We start from the raw sequence: 24,550 nt of genomic DNA on the forward strand, positions 1-24,550 counted from the left end.
TTTTCTGTGAAATAAGAGTAAGAAAGAGAGGAAAAGATAGAATGAATGAGGGAAATGTAGGCTAGCAGGCAACCTTAAGGACCCACTTGAAATCATGAATTTAAGGCATAGGTTGTGTTTTCTTCTCCCCAGCAGGTGGAGAGTGGGGTTTGACTAGGGTTGGGGTTTTGCCAGGCCAAAAAGCTGATGGAATGAGAAAAGGGAGAGCTACCTGAAGGTGTAATCAAAGGAGTAGGGCATATGATGGGCCGGTATTTTTTAAGGAATTTACGAATGATTTCAATGCCGGGGATGAAAGCGGCAGGGTCGGTCACACACCCGAGCTCCGAATGCCCGGGAGCAGCGTGGCCAGCAGGGGGCGTGCTAGGATGGCGGGGTCCGGCCTCTCCGGCTTCAGCTCTGGTTGCGGGCCCTGTGCTGCCGCCGCCCCGGGCAGCACCGCCACTAGGGCTCGGCAACCCCTCTCTAGCTGACCCTGAACCGTTCGGGTCTCCGCAGGCCCGCAGCGGGAACTACGGATCGGAGAAGGCGTGGAGTCTCCCCGCTGAAATTCCACGCAGCGACCCTGGAAGGCGATGAGACTCGCCCCCGGCCCGCAGGCTGCGCGAAGGCGCCGGGGGGTGGGGCCGGGCGGCGGTGCAGCCAATGGCAGGTCAGGGGGCGGAACCGCGGCGGCGTGCGCTGCGCCGGGACTCCGCCGTTAAGGGTGGCAGCCAATGGGAAGGCCGGGACGCGGGCCGGTTAGATTCAAAGGTGCCTATAAAGCGGCCGACACGCCCGCGCTCGCCCGAACCCGGTGCGGTCGGTCCCGTGCGAGCGCAGCTATGGCTCTGCGTCTCGACGGTCTGGACGAGCTGCCCGCCGCCTGCCTGTCGCCGTGCGGGCCGCCCAACCCGGCCGAGCTGTACAGCGAGGCGCGGCGCCTGGCGCTGGAGGAGCTGGTGGCGGGCGGCCCCGACGCCTTCGAGGCCTTCCTGCGGCGCGAGCGCCTGGGCCGCTTCCTGAACCCCGACGAGGTGCGCGCTATCCTGCGGGCGGCCGAGCGGCCCGGCCAGGAGGGCGCTGCGGCGGGGGCCGAGGACTCCTTCGGCTCGTCGCACGACTGCTCGTCTGGCACCTACTTCCCGGAGCAGTCGGACCTGGAGCCGCCGCTGCTGGAGCTCGGCTGGCCCGCCTTCTACCGGGGCGCCTATCGCGGCGCCACGCGCGTCGAGGCGCACTTCCAGCCCCGCGGCGCGGGCACCGGCGGCCCCTACGGCTGTAAGGACGCGCTGCGCCAGCAGCTCCGCTCGGCGCGGGAGGTGAGCCGGCCGCCTCGGGCCCCGGGGCGAACGGGAGGCCCTCTCAAGAACGGGAAACAGGCCGGCTGGCAGCGCGGGCCGGGTGGTCCCGGGAACCCCCGGCTCTTCCCACTCTGCGTGCCTTCCCTCGGATCACAGGGACATCGGGAGAAGCCTCAGCACCCAAGGATGAGAGCTGTGTCCGAGATCCAACTCCTCTGATAGTCACCTCCCCTGGGGGAGGGGGCCAGAAACACTTTTAGTTCCACGTTTCAGTTAAAACCAAACCAGACTGCTAATTTTCCTGGCCATCAGCCAACCCTGGATCCCATGAAAGAGAGGGAGGAATTGCCTTAACCTCTTGCCCAGCTCCACTCTTTATTGGTGGTGAAGGGGCACTGGAGCTGAGGCCAGGGGGAAAACTGTCTATCAAGTCACGTGCTGGCCTTGGAAGGGGCTTGAGGCTGGTGCTCAGACTCCCCTTTGTGCCGGGGGCATTCTGTAATACTGGCGGTCCAAGGTAGGACCTCCTGCCGTGGTCTGTGCGCTAGTCCAGCTACACGCTCATATCTTTAAGATTCTGTATTGGGAACCTGGGCGATTTTAATGGAGAAAGGTGGTACATTACCTTTACATCTCTTTAGCATTTTCGGTATCTCTGCCAGATGCCAAATTGCTTGCTCATTCAGCACCTACTGTGTATCAGGTGCTGTGCCAAGGCCCGGGGCCACAGGTGAAGGACGTGATGCTTACACTTGAGAGTTGACAGTCCGCTGGTGGAATGGATGGGGAGGTTACTACGGACAGCAGGGGAAGAGTTGAAGAAAGAGTCAGGCGAGGCAGTGAACTTGGAGCTGGGTCCAGAAGGATGCCTGGGGCTTGCCAGGCCAGAGGGTAGAGGGTAGAAGGAGGCCACATTAAGCAGAGACCAGGCACTTAACTTGCCCAAGACCACAGTTGGTGGGACGCCCCGCTGGGCTCCAGCCGGCCTGCCTGGCCCCAGAGCCTGCGCTCATAACCGCTGCTGCTTGTGCATTCCCTGCCGTGCGGGAGGACTGGCCCCTTGGCAGGCTTCAACAGGCTGAAGGTTTTTTAAGTTTCTGAAGATTTGGACTGTTTATGTCCATGTCGCCTATCCTATAAACCAGGAAAATGACTAGGGCAGTATTGATACTTCCTGCACTTTTCGGGAAGAAGGCTGGAGTGGTCAGGATACAAGAAACAGGAAACTGGGGTCACTTGGTGCCTGGCGGTGTCTAATCCTAGCTTTGCGGCGCGGACGGCTGGTTTTCGGCTGGGTTTTGTCCTCACCTAGGCCTCTTGCTGCAGGTAGGTGTCTGGCACAGCTGGCGGGGAGGGGCAGGGCAGGCCAGCGGATGACGAAACAGGGCGGGCGATTCCACCTGCCTTTCCACTCAGTGAGTTCTTATCCCAGGGTAGGTGTGCCCGGGGCTGTGCATCTGCAGGCCCTCCATTGGCTCAGTTTCTGGGCGCCTTTCAAAATGTGGGCATCCTGCCACATGAGTGAGGGACAGCGTCTAAAACACGCACGCCGGACGTGCAGCAGGGCTGGTGAACATGGGCTGATTGCTGATCTGGCACCCAGCTGAACTTCGCCACACCTGGGAGAAATTGTGCTCTGGAACTGGAGAACTGAGAAGTTGGCTTCCTAAGGAATTTTGAGAATAATTTTGAACTGAACAGGATTTGTTTCCCGGACACACCTACCCCCGAGTCTTTCCCTGTGCTGCTGTATTTGTCGATGAATCATTTTGGTCTTTGTCTCTGTTGCCCTGCGAATCCGTGTGTGGCTGGGCTCCGGCCCCCACAAGTCAGGCGGGAGTAAAGATCTTCCCTGTGGAAGTGCCTCTTGCCCTTGATTGGTGACGGCTTTCTGCGGTGGCCCTGGGGGTATTTCTAGTGTTTGAATGGGAGTTCACAGGCAAAGCTCATTCTGCCAGGAGGGTCCACACTCCTCAGAGGCATTGTTCTCCCCATCTGCTTCTGTTCTGAAAGAGCTTGTGCTGTGATGCACCCTTGGGCATCCTTTTGATAACTGGGCATTAGTAGAAGCAGGGCTTGTGTTGACAAAGGGTCCTGCCAGGAGGAGTGGCCGCTGAGAAATTGGCTGGAGACCGCTGGCATGCGTGCGGGTGGATCAGAATTAGGGCCCCCTGATCTTGCTTAACGATCCTCTGGTTATGACAGAATCTGTGCTGCGTGATCAGTTCCTGCTCCGGGTGCCCCAGTCAGTCCAGAACAGCCTTCCCCAACATCACTACTGTTGATATTTTGGACCAGGTAATTCTTTGTCCTGGAGGGCTGACCCTGAGCAGTGTCCCTGGACTCCCCCACTAGATACCAGAAGCACACAACCCCCACCCCCAATAGTCAGGACATTCAAAAGTCTCCCAAGGGGAGATAGGGAGCTATGGCTTAAAGGTTACAGAGTTTCTGTTTGGAGTGATGACAAAGTTTTGGAAGCAGATAGTGGTGATGATCACACAACGTTGTGAATGTAATTAATGCCTTTAAAAATACACTTGAAAATAATGAGGGTGGCAGATTTATCATGTATTTTACCAGAATTTAAAGAAATTGCCAAGGGGTACCTGGGTGGCTCAGTCATTAAGCGTCTGCTGAAGCTCAGGTCATGATCTCAGGGTCCTGGGATCGAGGCCTGTGTCAGGCTCCCTGCTCAGTGGGGAGCCTGCTTCTCCCTCTTGCTCTGCCTGCTACTTCTGCTTGTACGTGCATGCGCTCTCTTTCTCTCTGTCAAATAAATATGTGAATAAAATCTTTTAAAAAAAAAGAAAAGAAAGAAAGAAAGAAATCGCCAAATGTCCCTGGGGGAAGGAAATTGCCCCTCGTTGAGAGCCACTGGCTCAGAAGGCCTAGCTGATGTACAATTTTAGGATGTGCCCCACCAGACAGCGTGGCTGCTTTTTCTCTCTTCTTTTGACTTTATGGGTCACGTGAAGGATTTTGGAATTGTCAGCCATTTCTTTTTTTTTTTAAGATTTTTATTTATTTATTTGACAGAGATCACAAGTAGGCAGAGAGGCAGGCAGAGAGAGAGGTGGAAGCAGGCTCCCTGCTGTGCAGAGAGCCCAGTACGGGGGCTCAATCCTAGGACCCTGAGATCATGACCTGAGCCGAAGGCAGAGGCTTTAACCCACTGAGCCCCCCAGGCGCCCCTCTTTCTTTTTTCAAACTGTGGTAAAATACACCACATTTACCACTTTACCGTGAAGTGCCATTAAGTGGAGTCACGTCGTGCAGCCATCGCCACTGTCTACTCAGAACCGTGTCGTCTTCCCATGCTGCAGCTCTGTCCCCATTGCACAGTGACTCGCCCCGCCCCCAGCCCTGCAGCCGCCCTCTGCTCTCTCTGCTGTTCTTCGTTCTTTTCACCTGACGTCCATCATACAGCAGAGGGGCTGCAGGATCTTTCTGGGTCCTTATGGATTGGGATCAGTTCTCTCCCACACAAAAATTACTGGGTATGCGGGCTTTTTAAAAGTCCTGATGAAAATGATAGAACCCGTTGGGGCGGGGGGGCTGGCAGTACCCAGCAGCATTTCACTTGCATTTACCCTTCAACACAACAACTCCACCTCTGTGTGTCTGTCCCAGAGACACGCTGGCAAAAGCCGGAATTGACACGTGCCGTAGGCTGTTTGTTTGAAGCGGATTTACAGTAGCGAGAGACCGGAGGAGCAGAAGTGGCCCTCAGCAGAGGGGGAAGCGCACTGACCCGTCTACAGAGTGGGGTCCCCTGCAGCTCGAAGGAAGGAGCAAGGACCTGTTCTATTTCCTGTGACTAAGTGTCTGGAGCTGCCCCGGCCAGGAAGGTCACCTTTAGCCGTCTGGGGCTGTTTCAGTTTATATGAATTAAAGTGAAATACGAAAAATTCAGTTCCTCTGTCTCATTAGCTGTATTTCAAGTATTGCGTCTGCAGCGGTGGCTAGTGGCTACCACGCGGATGGCACAGAGTGAGAACGTTTCTGTGCCCTCGAAGGTTCTGTTGATCGGCGCTGCTCTAGAGCGCTGTGTATCACATGCTGCTTTTATCGGTCGTTATAGTAAACAGGTGTTACATGTTTACGGCAAAGAAGTGTGTGCCTGTATACATAGGTGTACTTATTTGTATTTAGGAAAGTGGAAGACCATCCGAGAATGGATCAAAATCCTTATCGTAATGGAGAGAGGAGGAAGGGAAAGGAGGCACAAGGGACGAGGATGGGAGCTCGGGGACTCTGAGAGCGCCCTGGTTTGAGAAGTGGACTTTGCACCTGGCTAAATGCTTTACATAAGTATAACAAAAATAACTCAGAACGATAGCCCCCTTCATCCCCCAAACCCTTCTGGATGCTTTTTTTTTCTAAAAGCCCGGATGGCCTAGGTACTTCACGCTGGAACATGACCAAGGAGATACCGCCGCCACCAGGGCCAGCAGGGGGTGGGCACTGCCCCATGCCTTTCCGGACAGGCCTGTGCCATGCTGTAGACCGGGGCTGAAATGGTTATTTGTATGAGAGCAGCTAGGAGATGGAGGGAAAAAAACATGTATGAGCAAACATAGGGTTCCCTGGGGACAGTTTTACTTTTTTGTGTGTGTTGCTAAACCCTGAAGATAATACCAAGTTATTAAAACATTTTTAAGAAATTTCAAGGACGTGATTTCCATTCCATTACAACCTGTAACGAATGGGGAGAAAAGGTGTCTTTTGCTTTGTGAGCAGGAGGGTGTCTGGAAGCCCCCGGCAGGGGCACCAGGGAACTGAAGGAAAAGGGTCTGAGGCTCACGTGGTGGTGTGGGGCGTGCAGCACACGGGCTGTTGGTGACTGCTGGGCAGGCCAAGGCATCTTGGAATGTGCGCAGACCCTAGGTAGAATTCCAGGCATGTTGCACACGTGTCTTGCTTTCTGGCTGTGGATGGGGAGGGAGGGAAGCTGAGGTACAGGAGGAAGGGGTGACGGACGTGAACATTCTACTTCTCACAGGGGACGAGCTGGAATGACTGGCCCCCTGAGGCTCAGGGGCCTGGTCAGGGCCCAGCCCTGCCCGTGGATGGTACGTGAGTCAGACCGCAGAGCTTGAAGGGACCTTGTGTCGGGGCACTGAGCTCAGGTGGAACGACCAGCCCAGGATGGCGGCAGAATGGGGGTCAGACACGCAAGCTGCCGTGGGAGGGCTTCTTGTGTGCAGGGAGCTAACTGGCTATCTCCGGACTGAACCCGCTGCAGACTCTATGGGCCAAGCAGTAGTCTTTGCAGGCATGGAAGGCAGCAGAACTTCGGTAGCTTGCCAGAGGGTCCGTGGTGCTCGAAAGTGGAGGAGCCGGCATCCATGCCCAGGTCCACCCCTGCGGTCTGTCCACATGAGGTCTGTGCCCCCGAGGTTTCCTGACTTAGTCCATTCTGGATTAGTCGGTAGGGCCACCCGCAGAGGGAAGGTATGGATGTGCTAAAGGCGTCACAAGCTTCCTCAACGTTCGTTCTCTGAACTGTTTCATGTTCCTAGGAATCCCCCTCTGATGGGCTTCATCCCGTGCCCTTTGTAAAACACTCTACCGATCCTTTCAGAAGCGTTCCAAGCTCTCGGTCCCTTGGACACTGAAACTTGGACTTGTTTGGAAGACTCTTTCATCTCACGCTCTTCTAATGGGTGGCTCTGGAGTCGCCCGGGCCTGGGCTGAGATTCCAGCTCCCGCGTTGGCTTATGTGTGACACTGGGAACAAGTTACCTAACCACTCCCAGCTTCATTTTTCTCATCAGGAAATCGGAGATAATTACTGGGGTTTTGACATCTCTAGCTATCTCCTCAGAGCTTCTGTGCAAGAAAGCAGATGGAAAAGCTTCCAGATCGTGTGAGAATGAATATAAGCACTCTGTGCTCGTCCCAGAGACCGAGAATAGCACCGCAGCTGCTGCCGCGTAGCTGTGGATTCACTGGGTCCCTCGGTTTACGTCATCAAAGGGCAGTGGGAGTGACAGGGGGAGGGCTGTCACCTTTGAGGATGGCATGGGACTCGACAAAGGTGTGGCTGCTCTAGATGTGGCTGGAGAGACACAGGGACTGTGGGGTACTGGGTGGCAGCTTTTGGCAGCTGGATGTTTCCTCCCTGGGTACCATGTAATGACTGATTTGCACTGAGTTGCAGGTGGGGGTTGACCTTGAAAAGACTCTCAAAAGTCACCTCTTACAGAAATTTCTAGCCCTAAGAGACTGGGCTGGCCCTTTCCAGCACAGGCCAGGATAGGGCAGTGCCCACGGTGACTGTGTGGGGCCTTGGTGGGCATGGGATGCCGCGTTCCAGATGTGTCTCTCCCTTGTGTCATTAAGCATAGTCACATCGCCTCGGAGTGGGAACAATGACCAGTTCCTAGTTGTATCCTTCCAGGGCCCAGTGGCCTACAGGAGGAACACCAGTCCCTGGGATGCGGGTCTGGCCTTGGAAAGCAGGCACTTGGCTGGCCAGTGAAGGAGTCCAGGTCATTGCTGAGCTCAGTGTAGAGACCATCCCTTCAGAAATTGAGAAGCCTCCGGTCTAGTTTAGTCTAGCAGGACTTGATTGCTGGGGGCTAGCGTGGGGAGAGTCTAGGGGCGTGGGGCGGGGTCTCGAAGGCAGGCAGGCTGATCGCTTTCCCACGCAGGCTGTTCCTCCATTGCAAGCCTTCTGCTCTGGCGAGAGAGGAGGGGCTGTTGGGTGCAGGGAAGTTAGAGGAGAAACACCTCCCTCCTCCCTCTAAGCACCTAGCGTTCAAATCCGATTATTTTGCACACACACAGGAAAGGCGATGAAATTAAGAGCAGATGAGATACTTACTCACCAGCTAACAAAGGTGGTGTTTGTACAGTCGTTTTGTGAAGGGGTGAATCAAAGTCTAATTTGGCAGGTGCCTTATACTCTGGCCCTGCTCCTGGGTCCCTGCCTCCAGCAACTCTCTTTTTTAAAATTTTCTTTTTAAAGACTTTATTTATTTGTCAGAAAGAGAGCACAAACAAGGGAAGCAGCAGAGGGAGAGAGAGAAGTAGGTTCCCCATTGAGCAAGGAGCCCGATACAGGACTCGATCCCAGGACCCTGGGATCATGACCTGAGCCTAAAGCAGGCACTTAACTGACTGAGCCACCTAGGTGTCCCCCTCCACCCCTTTCTAAGCCAGCCAGCCTGGCAGTGTTCCTTAGTCTCTTCCACGGGCAACTTGCATGCCAGTCCATCAGCCCTGTCCTACTGGGCATTGCCCGTGTCCCTCACTGGCCTGGGTTTCTTGAGGACAGGGATTGACCCTAGATTTGTCTTCCCATAGCTTTCTCTAGTGAGCTCTGCACACAGTCTTAAGTGAGAACATTCACATCTCCTGTGAAGGCCTCCTGATGCCTTCCCATAGGCTCTCAAGTGCGTTGCTTGGTTCCTGTTTGCGCAGAGGTGAGTGGGCCTCTGCTTCCCCCCAGCGCACCCCCGTCCCCACCTGCATAGCCCATCGCCTGGCTCTTACATGGACCCCTTTCCTTCCCTTTTCTGCAACCCTCATTGCTTCCTTCCTGGCCCGTCGTGGAAGCCTCTGTCACCGATTTTTCTTCCTTCTCCAGTCATTAGCCCTAAACATTGCTGAACCTGAAAAATAATGTCTAAGTGCTTTCTGGGTTGCGGGAGCAGGGACGGATCTCCAACCTACACCAAACTATCTTCTAGCACCCACTTCTGTCCTGTTGGGTTGGCCACTTCAAACTCCTTACTGTACCTTTTTTTTTTTTTTTTTTTTAAGGTAGCGGGATGAGTAGAGGGAGAGGGAGAAAGAGAATCTTAGGGCGGGCATGGACCCTGATGTGGGACTCAATCCCACAACCCTGAGATCATGACCTGAGCTGAAATCAAGAGTCGGCCACTCAATCAGCTGAGCCACCCAGGTGCCCCTGGAACTCCTTAACTCTTCTTGTTCTTTCTTTTTCTTTTTCTTTTTTTTTTAATTTTTATTCATTTGAGAGAGAAAGAGAATGTATGAGAGCGTGAGCAGGGGAGAGAGCAAGAGGGAGAAGCAGACTCCTTGCTGAACAGGGAGCCAAACACAGGGCTTGACCCCTGGGATCATGACCTGAGCCAAAGGCAGACACTTAGCCAACAGCCACCCAGGCGCCTCCTCCTTACTCTTCTTAAACTGCCCCCTCCATTACCCCTGTGGTGGTGACTCTATGGTTGGCCCTCAGGCCCTCCACGACCTGGTTCACATGTGTATGCTTCTCAGCCAGCTCCAGCCACGCTGGCCCCTACCCCGTCATTTCCTGCCTCTTCCTCTGCCACCACCTGGCTTCCTGCTCGAATGCCCTCCTCTTCACTTCTCCCCTTGTCCAAATGGGGTCCTTGTTTGTAGTTCCGCTCAAAGGCCTTTTCCTCCAGGAATCCCCCTGTTCTCTGGTGAATGTTAGAGTGCCTGTAGCACGTCTGCCCAGCAAGGGAGGTCTCCTGCTCTCAATTTCCCCAATGTAAGTGTCTCATCACTCTGCCTGCCTGCATCCCACACCCCACCTCTGCTCGTGAGCTCAGAGCTGGGCTCCGTGCCCAGGCCTTTCTGCCTTTTGCACACTGTGTTAGGCGACCTGCATTAGTGGGATGGCTACAACTCCACGTGGGATGCAGAAAGCCTCATGGGAGCCTGCAAAGTTCTGATGATGCCACCAGTTCCTAGAGAACACTCATTTTTGGGGTGCCTGGCTGGCTCAGTCAGTAGAAAATGTAACTGTCAATCTTAGGGTTGTGAGTTCAAGTCCCACATTGGGCATGGAGCCTACTTTAAAAAAAAAAAGAAAAGAAAAAAGAACACTTATTTTTTAAATTATTGTGTCCAGGGGATTTTAGCCAAACCCTCCCTCAAGAATAGCTCAACAGCTGGGGCTTCATCAACACGGTGGGATTGGGGGGCTTGGAGTAGGGAAGGCAGCCAGAGAGAGAAATTGGTCTTCCCAGACTCCTCATACCAGCGACTTCCTGCGAGCTGGTGTTTCGTGGCCCCTCATCCTGGTAGGTGAGACTGGGGTGTTGGAGAAAGACCGCAGAATCTCCTCTTTGTCTCCGTGTTGCTTCTTGAACACCCACCTCCTTTAAGGGGTCGTGACTGTCAGGTGCTGTCTTGAGTCCTCTGGGACCACAGAGCCAAATCCATCCCATCCCAGGGTCACAACAGAAGTCGTGAGACCCATAAATAAGTTATCTTCACCTTCAGAAAAGGAGTGAATGTGGCCCTGGGAGACACAAGTTCTCACTGTTGAAGTGAGGAGGAGGGAGACCCCCTTCCCACCCAGGCTGCTCCTAACGGTGGCTCAGGAGCTGTGTCCTTTGTTCCAGGCCCCAGCTCTGGCCTGGTTTTCAGGGGCTTGTGCTAAGCCTGCACGTTCTGACACAGGCTGCCGGGACTTCACTCATGTCCCCAGTCTTAAACTGCAGAGGGCATGACAAGAGGCTTGGTACCTGGAGCAGCCTCTCTCCAGCAGGGAGAGCCAGGAGCTGGCAGGTGCCTTCCTGTGTTGAACTGTCTGGACGGCTCCTACTCTGGCCTGAGGAAGGGAATCAATGAAGAGATACTTGAGGGATCTTTTGTACCTTGCACTTCATGTAACCTCATCATGTAGTTCGGGCGACACGCCTTTTCGCAGACTCAGGACCAGACCTTGCAAATGACTGTAATTTGCCTGGGGCTGCATGGCCAAGGCAGCTGTGAACTGTGGTCGGATGCTGAGTGTGGGAAGATTGAACAGCAGGCATGAATGGAGCCGTGCTCTTAGAGAGAAGAACGGACTGGGCCAGGGCAGCACGGAGGACCGTGGCTGGGAGGCAGTCGGGAGGCTCAGCTGGGCCAAGTCCAGATGTGTAGGGTACAGTGGCCCGAGTGTCTTTGGAGATGGAGGCGTCCGTGGTTGGGGGCAAACGGATAGCACAGAAGGAGAAGGGGTGGATTGATCCTTCCCGGGCTCTGGATGGGCTCCCAAGTCTGCACAGCAAGCTGCAAGCTGGTGTTGCCGGGAGCTGACCTCTCGCTCTTCCCTCTGCTGCCTCACTCTGCAGGTGATCGCGGTGGTGATGGATGTTTTCACAGACATCGACATCTTCAGGGACCTGCAGGAAATAAGTCGGAAACAGGGAGTCGCTGTCTACATCCTTCTGGACCAGGCCCTGCTCTCGCAGTTTCTGGACATGTGCATGGATCTGAAAGTGCACCCCGAGCAGGAGAAGGTTTGCGTTATACGTTTCCAGTCTCCCCGCAATCGGCAGTAATGACCGAGCGACCAAGACCCACGTGGTCTGTACGGTGGTGGGCAGGGGATCCCCATGGCAGGAGAGGCAACTGAGGCCATGAGCAAAGCCATTTGCCTAAAGTCTCATGGAAAGGAAATCACAGGAAAGGCAAGCTGGTGCAGTCACTCTGGAAAACTGTATGTAGGTACCTCAAAAAGTTAAAGATAGAGCTACCCTGTGACCCAGCAATTGCACTACTGGGGACATGCCCCCAAAATACAAGTGGAGTGATCCAAAGGGGCACTTGCACCCCAATGTTTATAACAGCAATGTCCACAATAGCCAAACTTTGGAAAGAACTTAGATGTCCATCAGCAGATGAATGGATAAAGAAGATGTGGTAGATACACACACACACACACACACACACACACACACACACACACACAGAGGTGTATTAGCCATCAGAAAGAATGAAATCTTGCCATTTACAACAATGTGGATGGAACTGGAGGGTATTATGTTAAGCGAAATAGATCAATCAGAGAAAGAAAACTATCATATAATTTCACTCATGTGGGATTTAAGAAACAAAACAGAGGAACATAGAGGAAAGGAGGGAAAAATAAGACGAAACCAGAAAGGGAGACAAACCATAAGAGACTCTTAATCACAGGAGACAGACTGAGGGTCGCTGGAGGGGAGTGGGGCAGGGGGATAGGGTGGCTGGGGATGGACATTAAGGAGGACATGATGTGATGCACACTGGGTGTTACGTAAGACTGATGAGTCCTTGACCTCTACCTTTGAAACTAACAATATACTAGCTATTATCCATGTTAATGGAATTTAAATAAATAAAAAAATAAATCACCACCCTGACTAGGGAAAAAATAAAAAGAAACCACAGAGTCAGGACTCAGACCTTGGCTTGCCTCTCGTGTCGTGCTCCCTCCTAAGTGGGAGCTCAACTCTTGGAAGCAGGAGGCTACCTTGAAGGTGCGGCTTTTGTCAGTAGCACCGGCAGCCCCACCGCCGACAGGGCCCCTGCTCTGTCCTGGGCACTGCTCTGTCCTGTCCTAGCCTCCTGACAAATGTGAGGCAACTCAGTCCTCACCGCAGCCCTGTCTCAGCTCCCAGGAGGTGGCACAGAGAGCCCAGAACTCGCCAGTAGAAAGGAGTGGGCCAGGGGTGTGACTCCCCATCAGTGCACCTGCCTGTCCCAGCCGGGCTGCTCCTGATCACCGTCACGTGTTGCCTCTTGGGTGTCATTATTATTTTTTTTTTTCTAAGATTTTATTTCTTTATTAGAGACAGATTGAGAGAGAAAGAGCACAAGCGGGGGCGGAGGCAGAGGGAGAAGCAGACTCCCCACTGAGCAGGGATCCCCACACGGGGCTCAATCCCCGCACTCCGGGATCATGACCTGAGCTACCCAGGTGCCCCTTGGTTCTTGTTCTTATAAGATAAGGCTTTTTATGTCCTTTGCTCTGAGCCTGGAAGTAATTTGAGCTCAAGTATTTAAATGTAAGGTGACATGAGTCAGCTAGCTGATTCTCTGTAGTGGGAGGAGGCAAGAAAAATCCTATTTGTCATTCATCTTTTTAAATCAAGCATCTTAGTGTGAGCCGTGAGCTTTGGGACTTAATTCATCCACTTGGTTAGTCACCTATGTGCAGACCTTGTCTGAGCCACTTACTGTTCTAGGTGCTGGGAAGAAAGCAGTAAACAAACTGAACTAGGAATTTGGGCTTTGGTACCGTAGGCTTCGTGCATAGTGGACATCAGCTTACCACCTTCTTATTATCAAGTCACTTGGTCTACAAAACTTGGCCATTTAACTTCCCCCACAGAGTTCCTGGTGGTGGTTTTCCCTAATGAGGATCAGGATTGGGTTTAATTAGGTAGTTACAAAACACATTCGTGTTGGAGGTAGAATTGGAGTTTGGAGCCAGCCACATGACCCAGCAGCAGCTGAAACAGGAGGTCAGGGAGGCACTGGGTTGCCTTGGGCTGTCATGTCTCCTTAGCATCCTCTCATCTGCAACTGTTCCTCTGTCTTCCTTTGACTTTTATGGTCTTGATGCTTTTGAAGAACACTAGCCAGTTTTCTGTAGAACTTGGGTTTGTCTGATGTTGCCTCATGGCCAAGTTCAGATTATGTGTTTTGGTCAGACCACAGAAGTGATGCTATGTCATACCATAGTGTTTTTGGTTTGGCTTTTGTTTGTATTTTGAAATAATGACAGAGTTACAGAAGCTGCAAAGGTAGATAGAGATTTCCATGTGTCCACCCAGTTTCCCCCCCCCAGTTACATCTTGAGAAACTTAGAGTACAAAATCAAAGCCCGGAAATGGGGATCGTACAATGTGTGTCTGTAGTTCTGTGCCATTTCATTTCACGTGGACATATGTGTACCCACCACTGCCATCACAATACAGAACTGTCCTACTGCCATCGGGATACAGGACTGTTCTGTCACAGTGATCTCCCTCTTGCTACCATTATGGTCCCATCTGCTCCCCTCTCTGTGCCCTCCTCCCGATTTTTAACCCCTGGCAACCAGTAATTTGTTTCCCGTGTCTATAATTTTTTCATTTAGAGCATGGTCTATAAATGGAATCATACAGCGTGTGACTTTTTTTTTTAGATTCATTTATATATTTTAGAGAGAGAAAGCACGCTCGCTCGCACGTGGGCGCAAACAAGACGGGGGAGGGGCAGAAGGTGAGGGAGAGAGAGACCCTGAAGCAGTCTGCCCTCAGCACGGAGCCGGATGTGGGGCTCGATCTCACCACCCTGAGATCATGATCCGCGTCGAAACCAAGGGTTGGCCGCTTAACCGACTGTGCCGCCCAGGCACCTGGTCCATGACCTTTTGAGATTGTCTTTTTTCATGCCACACAACGTCCTTCATATCCGCCCCAATTGTTGTGTGTGACCACAGTTTGTTTTCTCCTGTTGAGTCATGTCATGTGGTATGGCTGTCCCATGGTTTGTTTGACCCATCACCCACTGAAGGGCTTCAGGGCAGTGTCCAGTTTTGTGTTATTATGAAGAAAGTTGCTATGAATCTTTGTGCACAGGTTTCTGTGTGGATGTAGGGTTTTACTCCTAGTCCTTAAAGGTAAGGAACATGCCTGTTATCTGTGTTGTCTCAAGGCTCAGCACATCCTGGGGACTTTGTGGAATGAAGGAGAGAATTGAACCAATATCTTAAGCATTTCATTTGAATCATGTAAGATTTCTTTTTTTTTTTTTAAGATTTTATTTATTAAATAAAATAAGATTTTATTTATTGATTGATAAATAAATAAAGATTTATTTATTTTATTAAGATTTTATTTATTTTATTTATTTTTAAGATTTTATTTTTAAGAGAGTACACAAGCAGGGGGAGCAGCAGGCAGAGGGAGAGGGGGAAGCAGGCGCCCCACTGAGCAGAGTGCCTGATGCGGGACTCGATCCCAGGACCCTGGGATCATGGCCTTAGTGGAAGGCAGATGCTTAGCTGACTGAGAGACCCAGGCACCCTCATGTGAGATTTCTAAAAGTGTATAGTTCACCCAGTGTTGATTTGCCCCAAAGAATGCAGATGCTCTTAGTACTGTACAAACCATTGGATATAGGTTTCCATGTGTCATTTTACAAGGAGAGTTATGCCCACATAGGCACCATGGGGTCCCAGTATACTGGTGCTCTTCTGGTAAATTCGTTCTTATAAGAGATGTGACATTGCTGATTTAGCCCCATGGGATATGCGTGTTTCAGCCTCAGAAGTCCCGTGTTAGAGAAGGCTTGTCCTGTTCTCCTTACTCAGGATGTGGGGTAAGTGAGGGTGGGCTATTACTCATTACCGATGAATAAACCTTTCATTTCATAACTTAACATAACTTCATAAACTTAAATATTTAACTACCATTAAATAAAAGAGTAGGAGAAATAGCAGCCTAGCTTCTTTAAGCCTTTGTTAAAATGACATCTATTACTAGCGTGTTTTCTTTGATGATTTTATCCCCCGCATTTTGTTTCAAAATCATTTCTTGGTTTCTGTTGTGTCCTATCATCAACAGTGAGTCTTCTTTTTGAACACATACATGTGCCCCTGAACCGAGAGTCTCAGAATTCAGTGTGAGCAAAGGGCACACCAGAAAGACGGACTCACTGAGGTCTCATTCCTTGAATCCTGAACGCTGCTGGCTCGAGTGTCTGTATGCTGTTCCCGACGGGGCCTGGGGACCTCTCCTTTGCCAATTAGCGTGCCTGTCTGGGAATCATAAACCAAGCCCTCTTTATCGTTTGCTCACTGGACTGTTTGTTTCCTTTTTCTCCCGTTCCCTGCCGACAGCTGATGACCGTTCGGACCATTACCGGAAATACTTACTATGCAAGGTCGGGAACTAAGATAGTTGGGCAGGTTCACGAGAAGTTCACACTGATTGATGGCATTCGAGTGGCTACAGGCTCCTATAGGTAAGTCTCTAGCCTGTCCACGTATGCTGCTCTAGCCTTTGTAGATGGTGCATGCTATTTAAGATAAAAACCACTTTTTCCTTGCAATGTGAGCCTTGGTAGCCAAGTATCCGAGAGTTGTGCATCTGTGGGTGTGATTACATCAGTCAGAACCTCCTTCTGCAGGAGGTGGTCGGGGTGTGGGCTCACCTCCCCTGCCCTATGGGCCACAAAACCAAAGTGCAGACATTGAAACTTGCTTAGAGATCCCCAGGGAACGAGTCCGTAATTCTAACCTCAGCCAGGTCTTCAGTGGCTGAATCGGGGGTTATCAGTGAGAGGAGCAGACTCAAATCCTGTTCGTTGGGGCCTTTGACCTCCCCCTGTCCCTCATCCCAGCTGCTCATTTGTAGGTAAGGGTGGTCACAGGCCTTGGCGTCAGTGTGGAGGGCAGAGCCGAAGCTCTCACCTTGTGCTTAACGCCTTCACCTTCCTTTAAGCCTTTTAACCTAGTGCTTTAGTCTAGAAAGTCCTGGTCCCTATTTCTGGCCCCACCTTCGGAGTCTCATCTTGGCAGTGGCACCTTATGGTAGGGTGCCGGGATGTTGAAGAGGGTGGAGATGATGAGCAGTTGACATAGATCTCCGGAAGTTAAGCTACACTGTGTTTATTTAGGTGGCCCTGATGGTGGTGTGTCTGTGTGTTAGAATGGTGGTATGCACGAGGTATGTCGTGAGCTTAAAAAAGAGAGACTCCTTTTTGAAGACACATGCATCTCTGGGTGATAATCACGTGTCAGCCCACAGTAAAGTTAGACATGGAAAGGGTTGTGGTAGCCGAAGTGGTCAGATCAAAAAACTCATGATGCCCGTCTTTGCAGACAGTACCATCATTGCTCAGAACAAAACTCGTGCTCTTCCTTGAGACCTCCTTTCATGAGATGTTTATAAATAACTGGAGAAAACTGGATTTTCATCCAAAATAGGTTTCATCTATATTATACAAACTTAGTCTCAAATGGTTTTTGGCTCTTCTAAAACATAAGATATAAAAATTACATGACTCTGTCTAAAAAAAAAAATATGCTACCATTGAGGATAAGGGTGAGGAAGATGGCTTCTATTTATTGAGGACATTTCATAATCCTGGTGTTAGGTAGGTTTCTTATTTGCATGATTGAGGGTTTTCAATATCAACCCTCACAGAGGGTTTCCAAAAGAATCCTTCTTCTCAGACGGCAGTTCTCAAGGTAGAATTTGCATCAGCAGGGATTCTAGGTTACCAGACACAGAGCTGACATTATGTTTTATGATCTCATTTAAAATATCTTGTTCTTGGGATGCCTGGGTGATTCAGTCATTAAGCGTCTGCTTTTGGCTCAGGTCATGATCCCAGGGTCCTGGGATCGAGTCCCACATCTGGCTCAATCAAGCAGGGAGCCTGCATCTCTGCCTGCTGTTCCCCCTGCTTGTGCTCTCTCTCTCTCTCTCTCTCTGGCAAATAAATAAAAGAAATCTTTAGAAAAATTAAAAAAAAAATCCTATTCTTGATACAAACTTCTTTATCAGTGGGGTGACTGCGAGTGCAGAAAGCAGACTCAAACTACTTTATGCAAAATAGAATTATTGAGTCCCATAACTTGGAGGCATAGAAAGGTGCATTGGTTTTTAGCTCGTCTTGATGTGGAGGGCATGTTTATCAGAATATTGTCCCTGGTTCTGCTTTTCTGTAGCTGATCTTTACTCTCAGTCAGGCTCATCCTTTTGGAGGTGAGGATCCAGGCTTCCTTCCGCAGCTGTTAGTAGTTGTCTCCCAAAGAGAGAGCCTTTCTGTTTGCACTGACATCAGTCCTTGAAAAATTACTTGGTCCTCACTAGGTCACGTGCCCACCCTGGGTACATCCCTGACCCAATGTGCTCAGAGCAACAGCATCATCCTTAGAATGACAATACGGTCTCCCTTTGAAAATGGTGGTATCAGAGGAGCAGAGCACCAGCAGTATTTAAGGACGGGGGTCTAGTCTAGGGTCTCCCACTAGCTTTCCACTGTGACATCACTAGCTACTTCCTGCACTTCTAAAATGAGGGCCCTGGCCTAAATATATTTTTTTAAAGGTTTTATTTATTTATTTGACAGAGATCACAAGTAGGCAGAGAGGCAGGCAGAGAGAGAGGGAGAGGGAAGCAGGCTCCCTGCTGAGCTGAGAGCCCGATGTGGGACTCGATCCCAGGACCCTGAGATCATGACCTGCGCCGAAGGCAATGGCTTAACCCACTGAGCCACCCAGGCGCCCCTTCTAGTTTTTAGAAACTCTGAGGCTGCGGAGATGTAGGTCTTAGTGCCTTTTCACGTCTCGTAATGCACACACGTGTTGTACACTGGGGTGAGGCTGGTTGAATTTACACTATGCAGGGGGTATGCTGTCACCAGAGCTATGACTCCTGGACCAGAATATCTGGGCTTTATCGTTCAGTTTGACAGTAAGTAAACAGTAAGGAGCTTGCTCGCCCTTACCAGGTTCTCTGTGTTTGTTTTTAATCCTTAAGTTTTACGTGGACGGATGGCAAATTAAATAGCAGTAACTTGGTCATCCTGTCTGGCCAAGTGGTTGAACACTTTGATCTGGAGTTCCGGATCCTGTATGCACAGTCGAAGCCCATCAGCTCCAAGCTGCTGTCCAACTTCCGGATCAGCGGCAAGTTTGACCATCTGATCGACCCAAAGCCCCTGTCTAAGGAGCTCACGTTGGGCAGCCTGCTGCGCCTGCGGCTGGCCCGGCTCTCAAGCACCCCCAAGAAGGCTGAGCTGGGGTGTGAGGTGCCCGCCGAGGGTGGGGCAGAGGCCAAGCGCCGTGACTCCGAGTCCTCCACCGTCAGTGATGAGAACGACTTCAACAGCTGCAGGGACAAACCAGACAGCAGGATGATGACCGATGCTGTGACTCAGACAGAGCTGGGAGAGGAGACGCCAGCAGAGAGTGTGAGTGATAAGGGGACTCAGGCCAGTGCTCCTATGGCCTGTGCTGGGACCCAGACTGCAGTCACCACCAGAGCGGCGAGCTCCCAAACTGTGGTTCGGTCCATGTCGGCCACCACCCAGACTGATGTGGACGAGAACGTTCTCTTTTCTCAGGGCACCCAGTCTAAAGAAGGTTCACCAGTGTCCAGGATGTCTGTGTCAAGATCTCCCAGTTTAAGGTCTTCCTCCTCTCTGTCCTCCCAAGGCTCCGTGGCAAGCTCCCTGGGCTCCCAGGCGTCCGGCAGAGCCACTGACTTTGTCCCTGCTGGACATGCCAAGTTCTGGGGCACCCCCCACTTGGATCTGGGTTTGAGAGACTCCTTTAGGAACTTGAACCAAGAGCGCCAGTTTCACTTTGCTGGCATCAGGTCCCGGCTCAACCACATGCTGGCCATGCTGTCCAGGAGAACGTTCCTGACTGAGAACTACCTTGGTTTTCATCCCGGGAATGTCACCAGAGCCTCAGTGAATATGCTGGCTGTGAGAGATATTGCACCGTATCCCTCCTACCAGTGACCGCTTGGCATTCAGTGCCTGTGCTCCGAGCACCCTGCTTTGCAGCTTGCTCTCCCGACCTCTGGTCACCTCGATTTTCTCTGAGTTCTAGAAACTTCACATTGTTCTCCATGCCTTTATCTTATTTTCGTCATGTATAAACCAGGTGTTGCTTTTATGGTTGAAACACTACGGGTACAGTTTCTTTGCACGACTTGAGTATTGGTATCTCTTAAAGAGAGCGTTTAGGGGGTCTCAGGCTAATTCAGGTAAGAGAGAAAAATACGTTTTGTGTTTTTCAAGATATGTGTCATCTTCAGTTTTAGAGATTTGAACAACTAGTTTTTATGATCAAAATCCTGTTGAGAAGAAATTTTCTTAAGTCCGTCTCTTTCGGATATCTGTGTTCTTAGCCTTAAATAAATATAAACAACTTTTGTGTGGTGATTGCTCAAGTATTATTTTTCCCCTCTGGCACTTTTCTCTTTAACCCTAGGTGTGTCTCATAAGTAAATGCACAGAATAGCTATTTTTGGAGGTTTTCTTTCTTTTTCCTCCCTCCCTCCCTCCCTCCCTCCCTCCCTCCTTCCTTCCTTTCTTTCTTTTCTTTTCTTTCTTTCGTGTTGGGATGGGGAAGAAGTAGATGATCCAAACTGTTAAAAGAGAAAATATCCACTTAAAAGTTCGAAAACATAAAATAAGTATCAGGGTCGTGGCCTCGTCAGTGATATGAATGTCAGTGTTACTATCTGTGCCGTAAGAAGGAGGGAACTTGCCAGGAACCGCAGGTCTTTTCACATGCTCTGCTTGTCTTTTCTTCAGAGAAAAAGCTTGAGCTATTTAGACCAGGAACTTGGTTCTCTGCTGCTCTGCCAAAGGCGGCCTTCGTGTGCCTTCCGGGATTCATCCCTGGTATTAACTCTGGCGGCCCCATGGGCCTAATTTCATCAGATGGGCGTACTGACAATGATTTCATAATCTCATATCCTAGAGTAGGGGCAGAAGAGGACACTGACAATTATCCCAGATTCCTGGTCTGGGGGCAGGCCATGCAGCTGGTTTCTACACCTTGCTAATCAGGATTGGTATGGCTGTGGAATTGTTTTTGTCCAGTGTCATGTGTACGGACAGACCAGGGCAAGAGCATTAAAGGGTGGCCTCCTCCTGAATTGGCCAAAGCAAGAGTGATCTGTCATGGGGGAGGGTGTCATCTGCTGCTGAGGCACTGTACTGTGAGCATGCCTGTGGCTGTGGGTTTTCATGCATGCGCTGCATGGTCCACAGGCTGGTTATTTGCCGGGTTCGTGCCTTAACCTGGGCTGTGAAGCTGGCCAGACAACTGGTTCATGTCCGGTTCTAAACAAATTGGGCCTAAGCCTCATACAAACGTTCTGTTGGTTGAAACCATTTGCAGATTTAGATCATTTCCTATGTTGTGTCTTTGACCCTCACAACAAGGTCGGGCTGGGACAGCTGTTATTCCCAATAATTGAGCAAAGAAACAGAAGCTCAGATGAAGTGGCATATCATTCCAGGGCATAGCTGGTCGAGATGAGGTCTGAGGACCGACAACCTGCATCAGGATGAGCTGGGTCCTTGTTTACAATGTCTGTTATTGGCCTTGCTCCCAGCAGAGGGGAGGGTGAGTAGGGCAGATTATTTGGTTCAAAAATGTTGGTTGCCCCTTCCCGGGAGAGAATTATTATTTCCTTATATGTCCAATGTCAGACTTAGCCACTGCAAACTGGGCTGTAAATATTTCAGTACGTAGCTGTGAAAGATCGAAACAAAACAAAAAACAACTCACTTTGAAAAACCACCACAACACCATGATCCTACCCAAACAGCTTTAATGAAAATCTCCCAGTATCATCAGATAGTGTTGAAATGCAGTTGTCTCATTTCCTCCCCGCTGATTTGTTTGAATCAAAGATCCAAACAGTGGCCAGGTCAACCCAATCAGACTGCAGGGTCGGCATTCCTTCAAAACACTTGGAGAAGTCACAGCCGGAGAGCTGGTCACCCCACCCCTGTCGGCAGTTGGACTGGGGAGTCTTTTACTGAGGGAACTTGAGGTGACTTACAAGAAAACCCAAGGTACAAGGTCATGTAAAGGAAGAGTTACACGGAAGAAGCCCAAGGACAGAGTGGAATGAAGCTACACGGGCAGGCCACAGCAACCAGCACACTCGCTTTGGTGGACCGCACATTTCTCTTCAAGCTTCTCAGTAGGCGAGGCAGACAAAGCAACCTGATCAGATTCACCATACGCAGTGTCCAGAAGGTTAAATCCAGGTTCAGGAGGAATTCCTGGTACTCAGATCAGGTAATGATTTTTCACAGGGATCCTCCCATTAAGATGATACTGCGGGGGCACCTTGCTGGCTTGGTCAGGAAAGCCCGCACCGCATGACCTTGGGTTGTGATTCGTGTCTCACATTGGGTGTAGAGATTTAAATAAACTTGGAAAGAAAGGTGATACTGTGAGGTATTCAGATGGAAACCTCCTGATGATAAACCCTATGACAAATACTCTGAGGTGAGCCCGGACACTGAACCCACCAGGACAGTTGTCTAAAGCTACAGACTCTGAGCATGGATTGTATACCTTATGTGGAATATGTTCCCATAAATATTATTATGCTAGTTTCACTGGTATCTCACGCCTAGAAAGATGCCCCAGTTTGCCTGGCAGAGTGAGGACCCCGTTTCAGTCAGAGAAGTGTCCTGTTTGAACAATAAAGCACACTATCATCCGATCTTGAAAGCACCTGGCAGGGCTGAGGCCCTCCCCAACTCCTCATCTGCACAGATGGGCCTTGTTCCTCAGACAGACATGACAGAGACTCCCCTGCTAGCTGAGTCTCTCCTGGTGGATCTCCACACCTCTGTACCCAAATCCCTGGAGCTAAGTAACACTTTTGCTTATGCTAATACGTGTGTGAACTTGCTCATTTGTGTGCAAGCCAACAAACCAGACAGGTTTACAGATGTTACAAGTTGCAGAGGGCTACGCCTAGACCCAGGGGGACATCCCAGCATCGTGCAATTCGGCCAAGGACTACCTCTTTGCAGGCTGGAGGCTACTAGTTAGCTCTTTCTCATTTGGCTTCATGGAGGAGACCCAAGGGCAGTTAGGATTCTTCTCAGGAAGCCAAGAGTTCTAGCGCGTGACTCTTGGGAGGGAGGCATGAACATCTGTTATTTTTGCTTCCTTCATTCCACCTCTGCTAACTTCACTCTGAGATTTCCCTCTGAGGAACCATTCTGTTTCCAACTCTTAGTCCACGTCGTTCTGGGGAAGCTGACCACATCTGACTTGGGGTAGAGTGTGTGACCTAGGTTTAAGCCGGTCAGTACATCCTATTCCATGGCCCTGATGATCGCTTCAGGGATGGAGAATATATATATATATATATATATATATATATATATATATATATACACACATGGTCAGATACTTTTGCCAGGGTTTTTTGGAACGAGGCTTAAAGCTAACTAAGGATGTGGTGCGTGAGCTGACAGCCATGTGACACTCATGTCAGGAGAAGGCAGAATGTTACGTTCAGAAGTAAGTCCTGATTATGTCCTATGTGACCTGCTGCAGCTGTGTCTCAAGCCTGAACTACTCTTGGATTTTTTGAATTATATGAGCCACTTTTGCATAAGAGCGAATGCTCTGGGTTTTCTAGCACTTATTGCATAAAAGCCTTAACTAGTACAACGATGAAAACCCCCAAATCCTAGGCCTCCTAAACATGGTCAAGATGGTTGGGCTGGAAATGTTTCAAAGTAGAAAGGAACAATTTACCATAGGCACAGAAAAACTTAACATATTCATGAAACATAATTTTGAGGAGTATTATCTTTCTAAAATACCAATTATCATTCAGAAGTTGAAAAATATAACCCTGTGTAACAAAATGTTCAAACTTTCACGGAATTGTTGGCAATGAAGTAAATAAATTATGCTTGCCATCTCAAGAAACACGTTTTAATTTTAGAGTAGCTATTCAAGGCCAGTCTTTCCAAAAATAGTTAATTAGGAAGGATAAGACAAGTCTATTAAGACCACTCCTAGTTTGTGACAATAAAACCAAAGCATCAGCATCCAGATTATTACTTAGGTGTTTTCTCTAATAAAAGAATGTGAAAGCAAAATGACCCATTAGGGACAGTCAGGCTTTGAGAACTTTCTGAGGCGGATGAACTAATTCTTGTCTAGGAGAGCTAAATAAGCTCTGATGATTTTAAATGGCTTATGTGGGTGAAAAACCATTGGCTTGGGAATTAGAAAGCCTGAATTCTAGTTTCAGTTCTGATACTAACATTAGCTCATTGAGTGTGACCAAGTCCTTTTAATCTCCATGAACCAAAGTTTTTTTCTCCCATAAAACAAGGAATTTAGGCTAGAGATTGACTGAAGTCTCCTCTGGCTTTAAGATTATGATCCAGTAATTTGAGCATGGCCAGTGTACTATCTCTCTGTAAACAGGTAGACTTCTTCACGTAAGTCAGAGTAATTTAGAAAATATAGAAATTATAAAAAGTGGCATTTATTTCATTTTCCCTTGTATTCATGTATAAACCCTATTTTCTATACTTCAGCTATTAGTGAAAATAAGATAAAACAAGGAAGGATCAGTGCCATGCAGAATTAAAACTAAGTAGAAAGCATGGTGTTTTCCTATACATTATTCAACAGGTACTTTGTATTGGGCTCTGAGTACGAATGTGAATTTGTCCTTAAGAAGCTCCCCATGTTAATAGTGGAGGCAGATTAACTATAGTTCAACTAAATGGTACCACAAAAATGAACAAACAGGCTCTGAGTTTGTGTACAGAGGGGGGATGCTTAAGCCAGTGAATTTAGAGTACTCTTAGAGCTGGCCCATATAAAGATATTTTAAAGATGAGTGAAGATTTCTTGGCAGAGAGGTTATCATGTATTGAGCCCTATATTTATTATTATGGAAATAAAGGGGATATTTGGAAAATGAAAGCATCCCGGTAAATTTGATCCCCCCCCCCCCCCCCCCCCGCCCCGTGGATTTGCTCTACTTAAA

The 24,550-nt window shown here is 49.9% G+C and overlaps 1 protein-coding gene across 1 annotated transcript; it reads left to right on the forward strand.

Annotated features, from left to right (window-relative positions):
* Positions 1-775: 775 nt before the first annotated feature.
* FAM83D (family with sequence similarity 83 member D) lies at positions 776-19,927 on the forward strand. The gene is made up of 4 exons (XM_047746610.1): positions 776-1,301; positions 11,348-11,515; positions 15,868-15,992; positions 18,518-19,927. The coding sequence occupies exons 1-4, from the start codon at positions 825-827 to the stop codon at positions 19,503-19,505; spliced, it is 1,758 nt and encodes a 585-aa protein (XP_047602566.1). The 5' UTR covers positions 776-824; the 3' UTR covers positions 19,506-19,927.
* The last annotated feature ends 4,623 nt before the right edge of the window (positions 19,928-24,550 follow it).

The sequence above is a fragment of the Lutra lutra genome, chromosome 9 (assembly GCF_902655055.1).
Source record: "Lutra lutra chromosome 9, mLutLut1.2, whole genome shotgun sequence".
In the NCBI taxonomy this organism is placed as follows: Eukaryota; Metazoa; Chordata; class Mammalia; order Carnivora; family Mustelidae; genus Lutra; species Lutra lutra.